The sequence below is a fragment of the Puma concolor genome, chromosome A1 (assembly GCF_028749965.1).
Source record: "Puma concolor isolate L17-30 chromosome A1, mPumCon1.1.hap2, whole genome shotgun sequence".
Classification (NCBI taxonomy): Eukaryota; Metazoa; Chordata; class Mammalia; order Carnivora; family Felidae; genus Puma; species Puma concolor.
Genome location: NC_141667.1, coordinates 100,661,021 through 100,679,158, shown reverse-complemented (window position 1 = coordinate 100,679,158; position 18,138 = coordinate 100,661,021). Strand labels below are relative to the sequence as shown.

Sequence of the window (18,138 nt, the reverse complement as noted above, 5' to 3'; positions counted from 1 at the left end):
AGATTGTTCAAGAATCTTTAAAAGTTGAGAATGATTTCCAGACTGTTAACAGAGCACCAGTTCCTTAATAATGTTTATTTAGTTCGTCCATCTGTCCATTCATTCATTCTAGAAATATTTTCAAGAGCTTACTACTTACTGGACATATTTTAGATGAGTATGAAGTCGGAGCATGACAGCCCTTCTGGTTTTGGTGGAGGGTTGATAGACGAAAAAATTAGTAACAGAATAAGAAGTTATTTTAAAGCAGTGATCATTACTGCGGAGGCCACATAGCCTAACCCCATTTTAGGAAGTTTTTCTCCTGTGTCTTCTTCTAAAAGTTTTATAGTTTTATGTTTTACGTTTTCCTCTATGATCTATTTCGAGTTAATTTTTGTGTAAAGAATGAAGTTTAACATCAAGGCTCATTTGTTTTGTTTTGTTTTGTTTTGTTTCATTTTGGACGTCCAGTTGTTCAAATACCACTTGTTGCAATGATTATCCTTTCGCTGCTGTCACAGACTTTACACCTTTGTCAAAAATCAACTGGCTATATTTGTGAGAGTTTATTTCTCGACTCTGTATTTTGTTCAGTCCATCTGTGTGTTTCTCTGCCAATACCATGCTGTATTGATTATTGTAGATTTATAATAAGTATTGTGACTCTTCCAATTTTATTCTTCTTTTTCAAAATTGTTTTGGTTATTCTAGTTCTTTTGCCTGTCCATATAGGTTTTAGAATCATCTTGTCTGTAGCTACAAAATATCCTTTTGGCATTTGATTGAATTGCATTAAATCTATGGGTCAATTTCATATAATTGACATCTTTATTACATCTTCCAATTCATGACATCATGTATCTTCATTTATTTAGGTATTCTTTAATTTTTCTCATCAGTATTTTGTGTTTTTTTGGTATTAGAGAAACTGGAACTTTTGTTGGATTTATATACTTTTAAGTATTTTGATTTTTGATCATTTTAATTATAATTTTTAAAATGGTATTATTTTTAAATTTTGGTTTCCATTTGTTTATGCCAGTATATAGAAAGATGGTTGATATTTATGTGTTGACCTTGTATCCTACAACTTTGCTAAACACACTTATTAGTTCTAGAGCTGCTTTATACATTCTTTTGGATTTTATATGCAGATAATAAAATTGTTTGCAACTAGACTAGAGACATTTCGATTTCTTGCCAATCAGTATGCGTTTTAATCTACTTTTACTGCTCTGTTGTCCTGGCTAACACTTCCAGCACTGTGTTTAAGAGTTAGACTGGACATTTCTGTTTGTTCCTGGGTAAAGAAAGCATTGACATTTTTATGAGTAAGTAGAATGTTAGCTGTTAGTTTTTTGTAAATGCTCTTTATCAGGTTGAAGAAGTTCCCTTCTATTCCCAGTTTGCTGAGAGGGTTTTTTGGTTTTTGTTTTTAATCATAAATGGATGATGATTTTTTTTAAATGCTTTTTCTGCATCAATTAACCATATAATTTTTCTTCTTTAGACTACCTGTATATACATTGCTTGATTTCCAAATAAGGAACGAATTTTACATTCTCAGGATAAACCTTACTTGGTGTGTTAAACTTTCTGTGTATCACGGGATGTGTTTTGATAATGCTTGTTCAGAGAGTTTTGCATCGATGTTTATGAGGGATATTGGCTTGTAGTTTTTTATTCTCATAATGTCTTTGGTTGTAGAATCAAGGAAATGCTGATCTCATAAGATGAGTTGGGAAGTTTTTCCTCTTCTTGTGTCAGGTTATCTATATAATCTTGAATGAATTTGGGTAGTTTGTGATTTTTGAGAAATTATTTCATTTCATCTAAGTTGTTGAATTTATGTGAATGGAATTGTTCATAATATTCCCTTATTCCTTTCATGTGTGTGGGAACGGTAGTGCTGTGCTCTCTTTCATTCCTTACATTGGTAATGTGTGTTCTCTCTCTTTCTCTCTTTTTGGTCAGTGTTGCTAGAGGTGTATCGATTTTATTGATGTATTCAGAGAAGCAGCTTTTGTTTTCATTGATTTTCTCTATTGTTTATCTTTTTTCAATTTTATTGATTATTGCTCTTACCTTTGCAATTTTTCTTCTGTCTGCTTGACTTAGGTGTTTTTTGCTTTTAGGTTTTTACTTTCTTAAGGTAGGAATTTACATTACTGATTTGCAAGCTTCTTTTCTAATAACTTAATGCTATGAAGTTCCCTCTTATAATGCTATGAATTTCCCTCTTAGCACTGCTTTAGCTGCATCCCACACATTTTGATATATTTTATTTTTATTTTTATTCAGTTCAAAATATTTTCTAATTTCTCTTGGGTTTTCCTCTTTCATATGTGGTTTATATGTATGTATGAGAAATTGGAAGTTTTGTTAATACTGAGCATACTACCCTTGGTAATATTGTTCTGGAGGTAGATGGTGGCTTCCCAATCCTCCCATCCACCCATCTAGCAAATATTTATTGAACACCTATTAGCACTAGGTACTGGACTTATTTCAGCTTCCTCGTGGATATTGTATTCTGGTGAAGGAAACAGATACTGAGAAAGTAAACAAATGTAATATTAATGTCGAGTAGTATCAAGTGATATGAAGAAAAAGTGAAGTAGGGCACAGGGGCAGAGAATGACGGGAGACAGGGGTTTGGATGGTCAGACATGATTTTTCAGAAGTGGTACCATTTGAGCAGAGACCTGAATGAAATGCAGGAGGCTTGTTTTTCTATCTCAGCATTATCTCCTCCTGTTTTGGCCCTCTTGCTTCATACTTACCCAAATTTTGAAGGCATTAGAGTTTTTGACCCCTAAAAGTTTAAGTGAATGATACAGCTCTGTGTAATGTGTTGCTTGGTGCTGAACATTTAACATTTCCTTGATCTTATCCATTTCCAAAAAAAAAAAAAAAGACATATATAGCACAGTACTCTAAATATTACTTAGCCAAGCTGAAAATTGGTATGTTTATGATTTGTATCGATCATTTTTTCAACTCTGTCACTTACTAGCTGGAAGGTAGACAATGGTGTGTTGGTAAATGTTTAATTACCAGCTCTCTGGGGGGACTAGTTCTGATTTGAAGTATTTTCCACTTTCCTTTGTGTAATACTTTCACCATAACTGATTTAAAGCTACAGTTTTTTCATTGGGAAGGGATACAGCCAGTTTATTAGTCTGTACAAACTGGCGTCTTCATACTGCTAAAGGTAGGTTTTATAATATCCATTTTACATTTGAATGTAAAAATTCAGAATTGTTACAAGCTTACTTAATTAGTAAATTGTGGGCAAGTCAGCAAAAATTTTGAGCCCTAGAAATTCCCATGTAGTTGGCTTGGGTTTAAGAATCTGGCATGGGTTTTTTTTTTTTAAAGGGATCCTGTTTAGGGGCGCCTGGGTGGCACAGTTGGTTAAGCATCCAACTTCAGTTCAGGTCATGATCTCATGGTTTGTGGGTTCAAGTCCTGCATCAGGCTCTGTGCTGACAGCTCAGAGCCTGGAGCCTGCTTTGGATTCTGTGTCTCCCTCTCTCTCTCCGCCCCTGCCCCACTCATGCTCTGTGTCTCTCTCTCTCAAAAATAAATGAAACATTAAAAAAAAAAAGTTTAAAGGGATCCTGTTTATTTTATTGTGAAGCCTGAGTTAAGAACCATTGATTTAATGGATTAAGAATCTTGCATGGTGCTTCCAATTGGTCTTAGAAGTTGCCTCAAAATTAATTTTTCTTATAGATGTAGGAGAAAAGGGACAAGGTATTTGACTTCATGGACAGAATAGAATGTGTGTGCCATATTTCAGGACATCACAAGGTCTTGATTTGCCCTGGGACATACCCAGGAGGGAAAAGACCCAGAACTAGAACTGCACTCCCATTGGATTAATACATAGGGGCAAGGAGCTAGTGTCAGGGCCATGTGGGATCAAGGACAGAGTTGAGAAAAGTCTGGTTTAACTGACAGAATACATTAGCTAAAGCATCTGATAGAGTAAGCAGTTTGAATCTCCACTTCAGTAATACAGTTTCATATGGACACCCTGGACCTCTGCAGTGACTGCAAGCTTGGTGTTTGGATTCAGACTACCTGGAATAGTTCTATCATTTATTGTCTTTAAGACATGAGCAAGTGTTTTAACTTTTCTAAGTCTCATTTTCCTCATCTGGAAGATGGCAGTGATAATGTCTACTCCACCATGTTCTTAATTTTGTAAAAACTCCAGAGTGCTCCAACATTTAGAGATCAAGCAAAGGAGGAAGAGCCAGTAAAAGAGACTGGAAAACAGGAGGTAGTCTATCAGAGGCATGGAGAAGAATGTTAAAAGGATGGTATGGCCCTTGGTCAAATCTGTCAAGAGTTTAATGCACACAAAGAAAGTGATGACTGGCTTTGGGCAAGATCGAGTGACCCTAATAAGCACAGATTCAGTGAAGTGATAGGAATGAGATCTGATTAGCATGGAGGTGAGATGAAACAGGTGAGGAGGAGGAGAGTGGTTATAGAACACATAAGAATTTGGGGAGCAATGGGAGATTAAGAAATGGAGTGGCAGTTGGAAAGGATGTGAAGTTAAGAGAATGTTTTTTTCACTGAAGGTTTTATAGCAGCTCTGTATATGTTGAGGGGAATGGTCCACTGGAGAATGCAGAGGAGAATGGGGTAATTTCCGTGAGATTGATACATGAAATAATTGAAAAGACGAGAAGGGTGGGATCCAGAGCCCAATGGAGCGGTTGGCCTTGGGTAGTCATAGGGCTGCTTCATTGAGTGTAAGAGTAGTAAAAGCAGAAAGTGTGGGTGTAAAAGTAGGTAGGTAGGTTGGTAGACTCAGGGGTGAGAAAATATGGAAATTATTATCTAATTGCTTATGTTTTCTCTATGCACTATTATTAACTGAGAGTTACATATTGGTGATCATGGATACTAAAGTAGGCAAATTAGTAGATTAAAATATTTGAAAAGAAAGAAAAAGTCATGGAATTGAAAAATGGAAGCCTAGGGAAATGAAGTAGGATTGCTGTGATAAGATCCTACATGAGATTAATGGGTAAGAATTTAGGAGTATGTTATTTATGGGTAGTATGTTAGCATGTGTAGTCAGGATAAACCAGATTTTCCTGCAGCAACAAATCACCCCTAAGTCTTGAGTGACTGAATATAATAAAGATCTACTCTTGCTCAGACAACATGTCCAACAGAAGGGTTTCTGCTCTACCTAGTTTCTCAGGAACCTATGTGTCAAGAACTGTAAAGAGGCCATGATTTTACTCTACTTGCAAGCTAACAAGTTAGCCTACCATGGCATCATGGATGCTAGCAGAAGACACTTCCGATCAGACACAGAGGATTGTAGTGCTCACAGTAGGAGCAGTAGCCAGCGTGTCAGCGTTTGTGTCATTTCTGCAAGCCCCATCTCCAAGGAGATGCAAAGCCCCTTGGGTTGTGTTACAGAAGAATCCTGCACTTAGGGAATCCAAATCTTTTCTAATGGGCAGGAAGCATGCCTTACTCTCTCTCTGTCTGTCTTTTAAGGCAAGCCATAAGCAATCCAGCCCCATGCTCCAGAGATGCATTTTTATCTATCTTTTCTGATGTAGTTCACTGTGCACACATTCTGGAAAAGATGGTCTAGAGCAAAATCAGTCAGTGCTTCTGCTTATCAGATACAGAGAAACATAAGAGACCTGTGGAGAATTGTCTCCCAGTGCCAAACTAATTGAGGCACTGCCATCTTATGACCCCTTGTATTAGTTTGCTAGGGATACTGTAACAAAGTACCACAGGTAGGGTGGCTTAAACAACAACAATTTGTCTCAGAGTTTTTGAGTCTAAAAATCCTAGATCAAGGTGTCAGCAGACTTAATTTTCCCTGATGCCTCTCTCCTCAGCTTGTAGATAGCCATCTCCTCCCACTGTCTCCACATGGTCTTTCCTGTGTCATGTCTGTTCCAAATTTCCTCTGTTAGAAGGACACCAGTCATATTGGATTGGGCCCCACCCGAGTGACCTCATTTTAATTACCTCTTTAATGATTCTATCACCAGGGGTGCCTGGGTGGCTCAGTTGGGTAAACGTCCAACTCTTGGTTTCAGCTCAGGTCATGATCTCACAGTTCATGGGATCAAGCCCCACATCTGGCTCTGTGCTGACAGTGGGGGACCTGCTTGGGGTTCTGTCTCTCTCCCTCTCTCTCTGCCACTCCCTTGCTCATCCTCTCTCTCTCTCTCTCTCTCTCAAAATAAATAAACAAATGTTTGAAAAAAAAAAGGACCCTACATAGTCACATTTTGAGGTACTGGGTGTTAGAACTTCAGTAGATAAATTTTGAGGGAATACAGTTCAGCTACAACACAGCAGCGTTTAAACACATGGCTTTGAGGGTTGATAAAATGGGAAGAGAGCACCTGGAGGGTGTCACAGAAGCTTTTCACTTGCTCAGCCCCAAGTAACCTACTATCCCCTCTTCTTCTATTCCAGGGGACAGACCTCACCTTAACTGCACCCAGGCCAGGATGTGTACTTACCCATGTGTTCAGAAAGGAGAGGAGAACTAGATAGTGATGAACACTAGTCACGTCTCCCGCACCATGGTGGTGTGTTTCTCTCCAGTACTGTTCAGCTGCTCAGGTGCAGAGGTGGAACAGGTAGCAGTTGAGTTTAATGTCAGAATTAGGATTCTGTCAGCTAGTCTGATGAGAAAAGAGAGTGGCAAGGGAAGTAAAGGTGTTTGTATAGAAGTGATTTCAGTGATGGACTAGAAGATCTAAACTGAGTAAAGAGCAGAGTAAGGGCCTAAGGGATGAATAATATGAAAAGCTGGTGAGAACAGTGGATGGGAGGACTTGATGAGGTTGCAGAATTTGGAGACTAGAAGAAGTAGAGCAGGTGAGGTGGATGGATGAGGTGGTGGTCAGATAATGAGTTTCTTGAAGATGTCAGAGGTAATGTGGTTTCTGATGATGATGTCAAGAGTATGACCCTGAAAAATGGGTGACTGAGATCAGGTGGATGGAAAGATTATTGTAAGTGAAAGAGTCAGGGTCAGATTTGTCATCTGTGTGGATGTTGAAGTTACTTAGAGTGGGGATAACAGGCAGAGTAGAAAGGAAGAGGGGGATCCAGGTGATAAAATGAATGTGTGTTTCTCCCGTGAAGATACTCCTAGTCTTTGATTAGATTTGGTAGTACTCTAAAGAGTCTTTGACAGGGGTGCCTGGGTAACTCAGTTGGTTGAGCATCCAACTTCGGCTCAGATCATGAGCTTGTGCTTCATGGGTTTGAGTCCTGCATTGGGCTCTGTGTTGACAGCTCGGAGCCTGGAGTCTGCTTCAGATTCTTTGTCTCCCTCTCTCTCTGCCCCTCTCCCACTTGTTCTCTGTCTCTGTCTCTCAAAAATAAATAATATTAAAAAAATTTTTTTTAAGTCTTTGTCAAATTGTGTTGTTGTTGTTGTTATTATTATTATGAAACTACTTGGCAACACATCCACAAAACCTCCTCCAGAGTTTTTTTTTTTGTTTTGTTTTTGTTTTTTAATTTTTTTTTTCAACGTTTATTTATTTTTGGGACAGAGAGAGACAGAGCATGAACGGGCGAGGGGCAGAGAGAGAGGGAGACACAGAATCGGAAACAGGCTCCAGGCTCTGAGCCATCAGCCCAGAGCCCGACGCGGGGCTCGAACTCACGGACCGCGAGATCGCGACCTGGCTGAAGTCGGACGCTTAACCGACTGCGCCACCCAGGCGCCCCGAGAGTTCTTTTTTTTTTAGAGATGGTCTATTGCTGATTTCATATCATTCATTCTTGATATCATTTTTCATATTATTAATTGTGACTTTATCCCCCAGTATTGGGGTTGTCCCCTGAGAGCCCTCCAGTTCCCCTACATTAAAAAAACTGGGTGGCTCAGTCGATTGAGCCTCTGACTTCCTCTCAGGTCATGATCTTGCGGTTTGTAAGTTTGAGCCCTACATAGGGCTCACTTCCATCAGCACAGAGCCCTCTTTGGATCCTCTGTCCCCATCTCTCTGCCCCTCCCCCCCTTATTCTCTCTCTTTCTCTCTCTCTCTCTCTCAAAAATAAACATAAAAAAAAAAGAAACAATGAGAGAGCATAAAAAAAAAAACAAAAACTTAATACATTCTGAAATCTTCCCTAGGCTAGTTAATAAAACCTGCCACCTGAATGTGTATTATGTGTGTGATATGTAGTGTTTATAGTAGGTGTGAATCTCTTTTTATATAAATGAAACATGTTCATCCCTTTTAGACTTTGTGTATATTTATGTGATGTGCTACATTTTAAGGATTTTTTTCTGCTGGCCTGGCATCTGCACAGGCTTCTGCAGACAATTTTATCTCTGTAAGCTTGTATGGAGCATTTGGGCTCCTGCCTGTCTCATCTTTTACAAACATTTTATTAAAACAAAACAAAACAAAACAAAACAAAGTCTGTGGCCACACTCCGATCTCCTAGAGGCAGCGACCACATTGCTGACTTCAGGGTGGTCCTTGGGAATGATGTTTTGTTTGGGACCAGGAAATATTTTTAAGGGTGTGAAAATACTTGCATTGTGAGCACAAAGTGGAGTCTTGATAATACAGCTTTGCAAAATATTGATACAAAGTTCTCATGTCCAGAATAGTAGAATGTGAAAGGGTGAAGGCTGTTTTTATTTAAAGTTACCAGGTTTGCGTGAGGTTTGCTTTTTTCCTTCGTCCCCCTTAAATTCTTCAGTCATGCTTTGCTTGCTTGCTTTCAGTACTGCCAAATGAGAGAAGCTTTCAGAATGCTGCAAAAAGCAATAATTTGGATCTTATGGAGAAGCTGTTTGAAAAGAAGGTTAACATTAATGCTGTGAACAATGTGAGTACAAGTCACAGATGTGACAAGTGACCACTCTAAGGGTGGCTTGGATTTATACAGTGCAATTTAAATAATAATAACAATTGAAATGATTGTGGCGGATGAGGTGTGGGCTAGCTCCTTCGGTGGTAATTCCAGAATGTTTAAGCTAAAGGTGGAATCAAGCCGTGGGATAGGTTCTGAGTCTTTTAATATATCTTATCAGAGGGGAAATACACAGAGTCTTTGTGTGCATCTGTGCAAAATCTGTGGGTGGGCAGTAAAGCCAGTTGTCAGGGTTATGGGCCTGGACTTGGTCCTGGATTGTAGCCTGTGTATCACTGGCCTCATACATTCTGGAAAGGCAGAACATCTTTTGCTACACAGTTCATCATTGGTTTTTCTCCAGAGATTCCCTTTGTTGTTCAGTCCTGCAAATTTAAAATCTAAGGGAGAGCTTGGCTTTGTATTTTATTGCTTTAGAAGTACAGTGCATTTGCATGTTGGGCACTGGAGCCTTTTCTAAAACCTGGCTCTTAATTGTTCTTCAAGTACTTGGGTTTAGGAGAGAAGTCCACTGCCAGAAATACTGGATTTCCTACTGCTTGGTTTTGTAGAGATTTCCTGACAGCTTTTCAAGGCAAGGTTTATCAAAGTGGGGGCTGTGTTAATTACTTAGGACAATTAGTGCAAGTGGTTCAAGGGGATAGCAGAGGTGGATTTAGTGCTAAATGAAGCATAAGCTTTAGGGTCCCTTCTTGTACAGACCCCTTCCAAGGTACTGGGGAGGGCTCTGGCAATGTGTTCTCATGGTTATATGTTTTTTTTTTTTTTAATCTGAAAAAGTAAGAAACTTTAACTGCCATCAATTCAGCTCTCTGACTGGCTTTAAAGAGAGCTCCCTGAAGAGTGTAGAGTTTAGGTTCCACAAAACCTGGATCTGTCCCAGGCAGTGAGATCATAAGAATTGAAGTCATGTATCATACGCAGTGGAAGGATGTTTACCAGTTGAGCATGTGTGTCTGTGAGAGGTATATGTTTGCTTGTATATGGAAATTCATATGTCTGTGTATATACTGTGTGCATGTGTGTGTCTGATGTGTTATGGTTGTATTTAGTATTTATTGTCCATAGACATCCTAGAAAGAGTAGAAAAATAGAGTTTTGCAGCGTAACAATTTTAGGAACCAAACAAAAACAAAAACCAAAAAAAAAAAAAAAAAAAAAAAAGGAATTAGGAAAGAAGGAAGGGAAGGGAGTGAAAAGAAAAGCAAGGGCCTTTGAAAGTAATATCTACATAAATTGTTGAGTAAGTAAAGCAATAATCATTTTTCCAAGTAGCAGGGAATAGATTCTTTAATGTACTTTCATAATAATTAAAATTTTTTTCACATAAGACTTTATGATATTTTAAACCATATTTTTATATTAAAGTATTTAGAGAGATTTAATGCTAAATGAAGCATCATTTAGGGCACAACCTAGAGCACCTTAACTTACAGTCAGCATAGCAAATTATCATGACCTCTTGATGAATTGTATTACTTTTTTTAAGTTTATTTATTTATTTTGAGAATGAGAGAGTATATACCTGCGCATGTGCACAAGCAGGGGAGACGCAGAGAGAGAATGAGTGAGAGAATCCCAAGCAGACTCCGCACTATCAGCACAGAGTCTGACGCGGGGCTCAATCTCACCAACTGTGACATCATGACTTTAGCCAAAACCAAGAGTCGGACACTTAACCAACTGAGCCACCCAGGTGCCCTGTATTATACTTTCTAATGACATCTCTTTTAGTCCCATTTACAGCAAATTGTTGATATGGTTGTTTGTAGAGTTGCTTAAAATCTGTGACGATAGAGATGAAGAAATACATGTAAATGGTTTTATTGAATTATCTTGGATGCTGTTTTGGCTTGACATACTAGAACACAGCTCTAGATTGCAGACAGTGTCACGATAACTCATGTTTTGTCAAACTTAACTTATCATCAGCTTAGCTACCAAGGATATCAGATACTTAATTTTTGCAATAAATTATTTATTTGAAACAAAGGAGTAAATCCACGCGCAGGCACCTTCTTTGGATGCAAAAACAGTGCCTAGAGTATAGGAAATAAGATCTGTGTTTTAGATGCATGCTAAACATCCATTGTCTGAAACACAATCAACTATGAAAATCCCAGGAGTGCCTTCTTGGCTTTTCTTGGAAACAAAAGATAGTTATAGCTTTCTTTTTCTGTGTCTGCATCTTTCATTGATTCATTCATTCATTCATTCATTCTCTTCTTTCTTTTATTCTGAAGCAGTTTGTTTCAGTAAAATTTATAGATCAAAAAATTTCAGAAGAAAGAGCATATACAATTGAACACCCAGGAAAATTTTTCTTTTGCATTATCAATGTATTCTAACCAGAAAAAAATTACTGTTGTTAATAATTGCATATAGGGAGGGGCGCCTGGGTGGCACAGTCGGTTGAGCATCCGACTTTGGCTCAGGTCATGATCTCATGAATGTGAGTTCAGGCCCTGCATCAGGCTCTGTGCTGGCAGCTCAGAGACTGGAGCCTGCTTCGGATTCTGTGTCTCCCTCTCTCTCTACCCCTCCCCTGCTCATGTTCTGTCTCTCTGTCAAAAATAAATAAACATTAAAAAAATTTTTTTAATAATCGAATACAGGGAGAAATACTTTTGCTTTTTTAAAAAAATGTTTATTTTTGAGAATAGGGGAGGGACAGAGAGAGAGGGGGACAGAGGATCTGAGGCAGGCCCTGTGCTGACAGCAGAGAGCCCAATGTGGGTCTAGAACTCACAGACTGTGAGATCATGACCTTAACCAGTGCTCAACCAACTGAGCCACTCAGGCCCCCCACAAGTTTTACTTTTTTATTGAAATCCATTATACTATTAAAATCAATGATGAGTTATGCAATGCAAATATAAACATAAGATACAAAATTATGGCTGTTTGAAAAACAGGAATCATAAAGAGGACAAATAACAATCAGATGACTGAAAACACAAATTACATTTCCTCAGATGAACCGCACAGCCCTGCATTTTGCGGTGGGGGCGAATCATTTATCCTCGGTGGATTTCTTGCTTAATCGCAAGGCCAGGGTGGATGTTGCTGATAAGGTAAGTTCATCTTCCTTTGGTAGAATGGATTGGAGCATGACCAGTGTATGGGGAAAATCTGGTCACTTCAGTTATCTTTTCTTCACATACGTCCAGAATATTTCCAAATGTAGTTTTCACTTTGGAAAGATCTCTGTAGAGAATATACACATTGTGTACTCTTTGTATTTGGTAACTAAATTGCTTACCCATTACCTGTAGGACTTAGGTTTTACTTATTTTCCCATATTGACCTTATGGCCAGTAATATGCATTTTTAAGAATAAGATAAGTTGACCAGAGTATAATTTGGGATGTAGAAGACAGAAGCTAACTAGCCTCAGAGACTTCAAATCTTGACTGTGCTCTGTGAACTCTGATAAGCAAAGCTTATTAAATAGGTACTATATGCTAGGCACCCGTCTTAGGACTTTGATATTTAGTGCCTCCAACCTTGTGAAAAAGTGTTACTATAATACACAGTTTTCATATGAAGAGCGTAAGACACAGAGAGGTTAAATATCTTGCCCAAAGAATTAACGTCTAAGAAGGTGTAGAGGCAGGATTTGAACTTGGTTTACTTGGTTGCAGAGACCATGATGTTAGCCACAAATCAGCTTAACTATTTGTCTGCCTAGATATCAAAATCCACCCTGAGGATTTCCACCTACTTTTCCCAACTTCACTTAATACTTTACCATGGCACGAGGAAAACCACCTGGGCTGGATATACCCAACATCATGTTTATCATCTCCAGTTGCAGAGAAAGATGATAGCCTTGGTTATTAGAATCCAATGGATCATAGTTCTTGGTTCTTAGTTAATCACATGCTCTGTGGTTCTTCAACTGTTGAGAAGGTTTTCATAGAGCCATTCTATTTTCTGTGTTGATTGACTCCTTGGAGGGTAGACTCAGCACTTACTTTTATTCTCACAGGGCCTGGGTTTAGTATGAGCTTGGTAAATCTTTGGAAGATGAATGAATGAAGTCACATCATCTTGTTGGTTTTGTTGGCATAGACATGGCCTAGACTTGATAATGATAAAAGTTTCTGTTTGTTTTACCAGTGAGGCACATCCTTCTCTATTTTATTAGTCTGATATTGGTGGGCAAGTTGATTGATATGTAACAGAATCTCAGTGAAGAAGTACCTCTTACTAAAAATTGGCACTGAAAGCACTCCAATTACGTGAGGGTAGTAAGTTAGATTATGGTTATGGTACTTGAGGAACGTGTTGTTAGGATCTGGAAATTGTTGATTATTTTGTAGTGTTAGTTAGCCTGCAAAAGATGATTTGGTAATAGACCTAATTGCCAAGCGTCTATTCTTATTTTGACATTGAAACCTTGATACAATAAATTTTTATTTTAATTTTTAAATTGACAATGCAATTACTTTCTTTTTTTGTGTAAAGTTCTATGAATTTTTAAAAATTTTTTTTTCAACGTTTATTTATTTTTGGGACAGAGAGAGACAGAGCATGAACGGGGGAGGGGCAGAGAGAGAGGGAGACACAGAATCGGAAACAGGCTCCAGGCTCTGAGCCATCAGCCCAGAGCCTGACGCGGGGCTCGAACTCACGGACCGCGAGATCGTGACCTGGCTGAAGTCGGACGCTTAACCGACTGCGCCACCCAGGCGCCCCAAGTTCTATGAATTTTAATGCATGTATAGATGCATGTAATCACTACCATAATCAAAATACAGAACAGTTGCCTCACCCAGAAAATTTCTCATGCTGCCTTTTTGTAGTCAAACCCTCCCTTACCCTGGCAACCACTGATATCTTCTCCATCTCTATAATTTTGCCTTTTTGAGAATGTCATATAAATTATATCATGTAGTATATAACATTCTGACAGTGGCTTCTTTCACTCAGCAAAATCTTCGATTCATTCATGTAGTATATATCAATAGTTCCTCCTTTTTTATTCTGACTAGTATTCCAGTGTATGGACGTACCACAGTTTATTCATGCATTCACCCATTGAAGGAGTTGTTACCAGTTTTTGACTATTACTAATAAAGCTGCTATTGGTTTCATGAAGATGGCACCAAAGGCAAAGAAGGAAGCTCTTGCCCTTCCCAAAGCTGCAGCCGAAGCAAAGGCTTTGAAGACCAAAAAAAATGTGATGCGGAAAGGCATCCACAGTCACATACAAAAAAGAATTTCCACACGTCACCTACCTTCTGACATTCCAAGACACTGCGTCTCTGAAGGCCCCACAAATATCCTTGAAACACTGCCCCCCGGAGAAACAAGCTTGACCGTTGTGCCATCATCAAGTTCCCCCTGACTGAGTCAGCCATGAAGAAAACAGAAGACAACAACACACTTGTGTTCATTGTGGATTCAAGGCCAACAAGCACCAGATCAAACAGGACGTGAAGAAAGTATGACATTGTCATGGCCGAGATCAACACACTGATCAGGCCTGATGGAGAGAAGGGGGCATATGTTCGACTGGCTTCTAACTATGATGCTTTGGATATTGCCAACAAAATTGGAATCATCTAAATTGAGTCCAACTGGCTGAATCTAAATATAAATGTTTTCACAAAGAACAACAACAAAACGAATAAAACTGCTATCAACATTTGTGTGCAGGTTTTATGTAGGCAAAAGTATTCATTTATCCATTATAAATCTCTGGGAGTGAGGTTACTGGGTCGTATAGTAAGCTGTATACAAGAAGCTGCCAGACTGTTTTATAGTGTCTGTACCTTTCATTCCCACCAGCAGTGTAGCAGAATTCCATTTGTTTCACAACCTCATCAGCACTTGGCATTTTTTTTTTCCCCTTAATGTTAGAATTCCTTTTTTTATGTTTATTTATTTATATTTGAGAGAGAGAGAGACAGAGCATGCAGGGAAGGGGAAGAGAGAGAGGGAGAGAGAGAATCTCAAGCAGACTCTGCGCTGTCAGCACAGAGCTCACTGCAGGCCTCCAACTAAAGAACCGTGAGATCAAGACCTGAGCCAAAATAGAGTCAGACGCTTAACCGACTGAGCACCCAAGCACCCCTTCTTAATTAGCCTTTCTAATAAATATGTATTGGCATCACATTGTGGTTTTAATGACTAATGATAGCATCTTTCTTGTGTTATTTACTGTTTGTATATTTTCTTTGATTATGTGTCTATTCAAATATTTTGAATATATTTTTTAAATTGGGCTTTTGCTTATTGTTCAGTTTTGAGAGTTATTTATATATTCTGGATACAAGTCCTTTGTTTGATATGTGATCTACAAATATTTTCCCACATTTTTTACAGAGCAAAAGTTTTTAATTTTGATGAAGTACAGTTTACCTATAATTAAAAAACCACCAAGAATGACTTGCCTAACTTAAGGTCATGAAGATTTTCTCATATTTTTCCTTCTAAAATTTTTATAGCTGTGTGTTTTACATTTAGATATGTTGTCCATTTTTGGGTACCTGGCTGGTTCAGTTGGTGGAGCATTGGACTCTTGATCTTGGGTTTGTGAGTTCGAGCTCCACACTGGGTGAAGAGATGACTTAGGAATAAAATCTTTAAAAAAATAAAAATTAGAAAACTAAAAACAAAATTGATCTATTGTCCATTTTGAGTTAATTATAAGGTATGAGGAATAGGTCAAGATTCTTGTTTTTTTCTTGCATATGCAGGACCCATTTCCTCATCATTTGACACCAGTGTCACTTCAGTTTTCAGTACTTTGGACCTTTCCTGCATATGTACCATCCAGGGCCCATTCTGAGACCTGTGCAGTGGTCTGCCCCATAGTTCACCATTCCAGGCCTTTGGCATGCTGCTTAGGGTCAGGTCCATGTAAGGGTCAGGGTGCGGCCACACACACATCTTTATGGGCTCACTTTCTTGAGCTTCCCCCTCTCTGGAATCATCACCCCCACTTTTCCCAGCTCCAGGGCCCCCCTCCCCCTTTTCTTGGTGTGCTGACTAGAAAGTTGAGGGTGTATGTAGTCTCTCAGCTCTGTTATGTGCTTCCCACAATTAGGTCTACCTCTGCAACTAAGGGAGGAAAACAAGCAACATGAGTCACCACCTACCTGCTCTTCTGACCACAGTTTCTCGGTCAGTTTTAGGTGTTTCCCAGTCCTTGATACTGCTGCCTCTTCTACCACAGGGTTCCAGCTTTGGGAAGGAGGCTTGTGTACAGCAGAGCCAGAGCAGAAAAAAGAAACAGTATTTCCCCTACTTTCTCTTTCTTGCAGGATCCCCCTTCTGCTCCGTAGACCAGAAAGAGGGTTTTTTTTTTTTTTTTTTTAGCTCTTTGTGTCTGTGCCTAGGACACATTTCTGTGACTTGCACTGCCTTGAGTTCAACCTGGAAGGTATGGAAGGAAAACAAAAACAAAACAAATCAGAAAACCCTCATTGTTTATATTTTGAGTTTTGGTTTACTTCCCCAATCTAATTGCTGTTATTTGCTTCCCAGAATCCTCAAATAGCTGTGCCATGCACTCTTTCTGGAGATTTTGGTCACATTTGGTGAGAGAGACCAGGAGCAGTATACTTACTCCATTCTACCCAGGACCATAACCCCAAATCTTTAATGTACTATAAAAGGGGAAAGAATTGTACAATAAACATTTATGCATCCATTGCCCAGGTTGACAGCATCTTTTCCTTTAAAAAGCATGTCTGAGGATTGCCGTGTTTCTAATATATTAAATACACTGCTGGTTTCTGTCAGAGTATAAGTCACTTGTTCCTGAAATGTTGAAGAGATATTTTACCAAGTTATTCTCTTTGAGGCTTTTCCAAATGTACATTTGGGAGCTAACATCAACTTTTTGTAACTTGGCCTTGTGCGAGTGTGTGTATGTATTTCTGATGTATCTCTGTAGTCTACCTTGAAAGTTTCACTAAGTTTAATATTTCTGTACCTAACTTAATTATTCACAGTGGCATTGGTACATAACCAATAAAATTCTTTTATAATTCAAGCAGTGCTGTGTTTGGTCAAACCTGGCCGTCTCCTTATTTGGGTGATGACCCCTGAGTTTGATTTGGCAGCTGTGTCTTCTAAGCTCTAACACCTGTTTGCAAAGAGCCAAAAATCAAACCCCTTCCCCATCAGTATTTATTCATTGCCTGCTGTGGGTAAGTCTCAATGCCAACTGCTGGGAATTCAACACCATTTAAGTTGTTATTACTCCTAAGTGTAGTCCTGGGATGGAAACACTTGTATTTCCTGGGAGCTTGAAATGCAGAATCAGACCCACCCCTGACCTCCTGAATCAGAATCTGTGATTTAACAAGATTACCAGGTAATTGTTTCAGGAAGCATTGGCAAGACATACAGTCCCTGCTTTGAGGGGTGTACAGTCTTTTGACTGTTAACTAACTTGGATTTAAATAAAGTTTAAAAAATTAAAAATTAAAAATAAGTAAATACATGAGGAAAAATAAAAATAAAAGTTCCATTTAAAACCAAAAAATAGGGGCATCCCGGTGGCTCAGTTGGTTAAGCATCCAACTTCGGCTCAGGTCATGATCTCACGGTTTGTGGGTTTGAGCCCCGTGTCAGGCTCTGTGCTGACAGCTCAGAGCCTGCAGCCTGCTTTGGATTCTGTGTCTCCCTCTCTCTGCCCCTCCCCCGCTCATGCTCTGTCTCTCTCTCAAAAATAAATAGATATTAACAATTTTTTTTTAAAAAACTAAAAAAATTAAAAATTGGCTGTCTCAGGAAGGTGGAATGGAGGGTGCTGAACTAGGAAAACTGGGACCTGCATTCTAGGCCCCAAGTTAGACAAGTAATAAAGAGCAAACATTATGAGTATGATATGTAAAATCAGAAGAAACTGACCTCCAATTCTGGTTCTGGTACTTTCAAGTGCTGTGATCTAGTTAATGCTCACTTTCAGGTTCCTTATCTAAAAGTTAATGTGTCTGCTTTTCTGTTTCCTTTTATCCCTGGCAAAAAAACATCTATTACTCTGTTAAAGTGCCTTCTAAAACTAAATCTTCTCATGTGGTGCCTGGGTGGCTCAGTCGGTTGGGCGTCCGATTTCGGCTCAGGTCATGATCTCACAGTTTGTGAGTTCGAGCCCCGCATCAGGCTCTGTGCTGACCGCTTGCTCAGAGCCTGGAGCCTGCTTCAGATTCTGTGTCTCCTTCTCTCTCTGCCCCTTCCCCCCTCACGCTTTGTCTCACTCTGTTTCTCAAAAAGAAATCAATG

The 18,138-nt window shown here is 39.1% G+C and overlaps 1 protein-coding gene across 1 annotated transcript in view; it reads left to right on the top strand.

The window, feature by feature from the left end:
- Positions 1-18,138, top strand: part of ANKDD1B (ankyrin repeat and death domain containing 1B) — a 63,617-nt gene that overhangs the window by 612 nt on the left and 44,867 nt on the right. The window contains exons 2-3 of the mRNA XM_086698692.1: positions 8,747-8,850; positions 11,871-11,969. Coding sequence (XP_086554818.1) covers positions 8,747-8,850; positions 11,871-11,969 — 203 coding nt within the window. The remainder of the gene's footprint in view (positions 1-8,746; positions 8,851-11,870; positions 11,970-18,138) is intronic.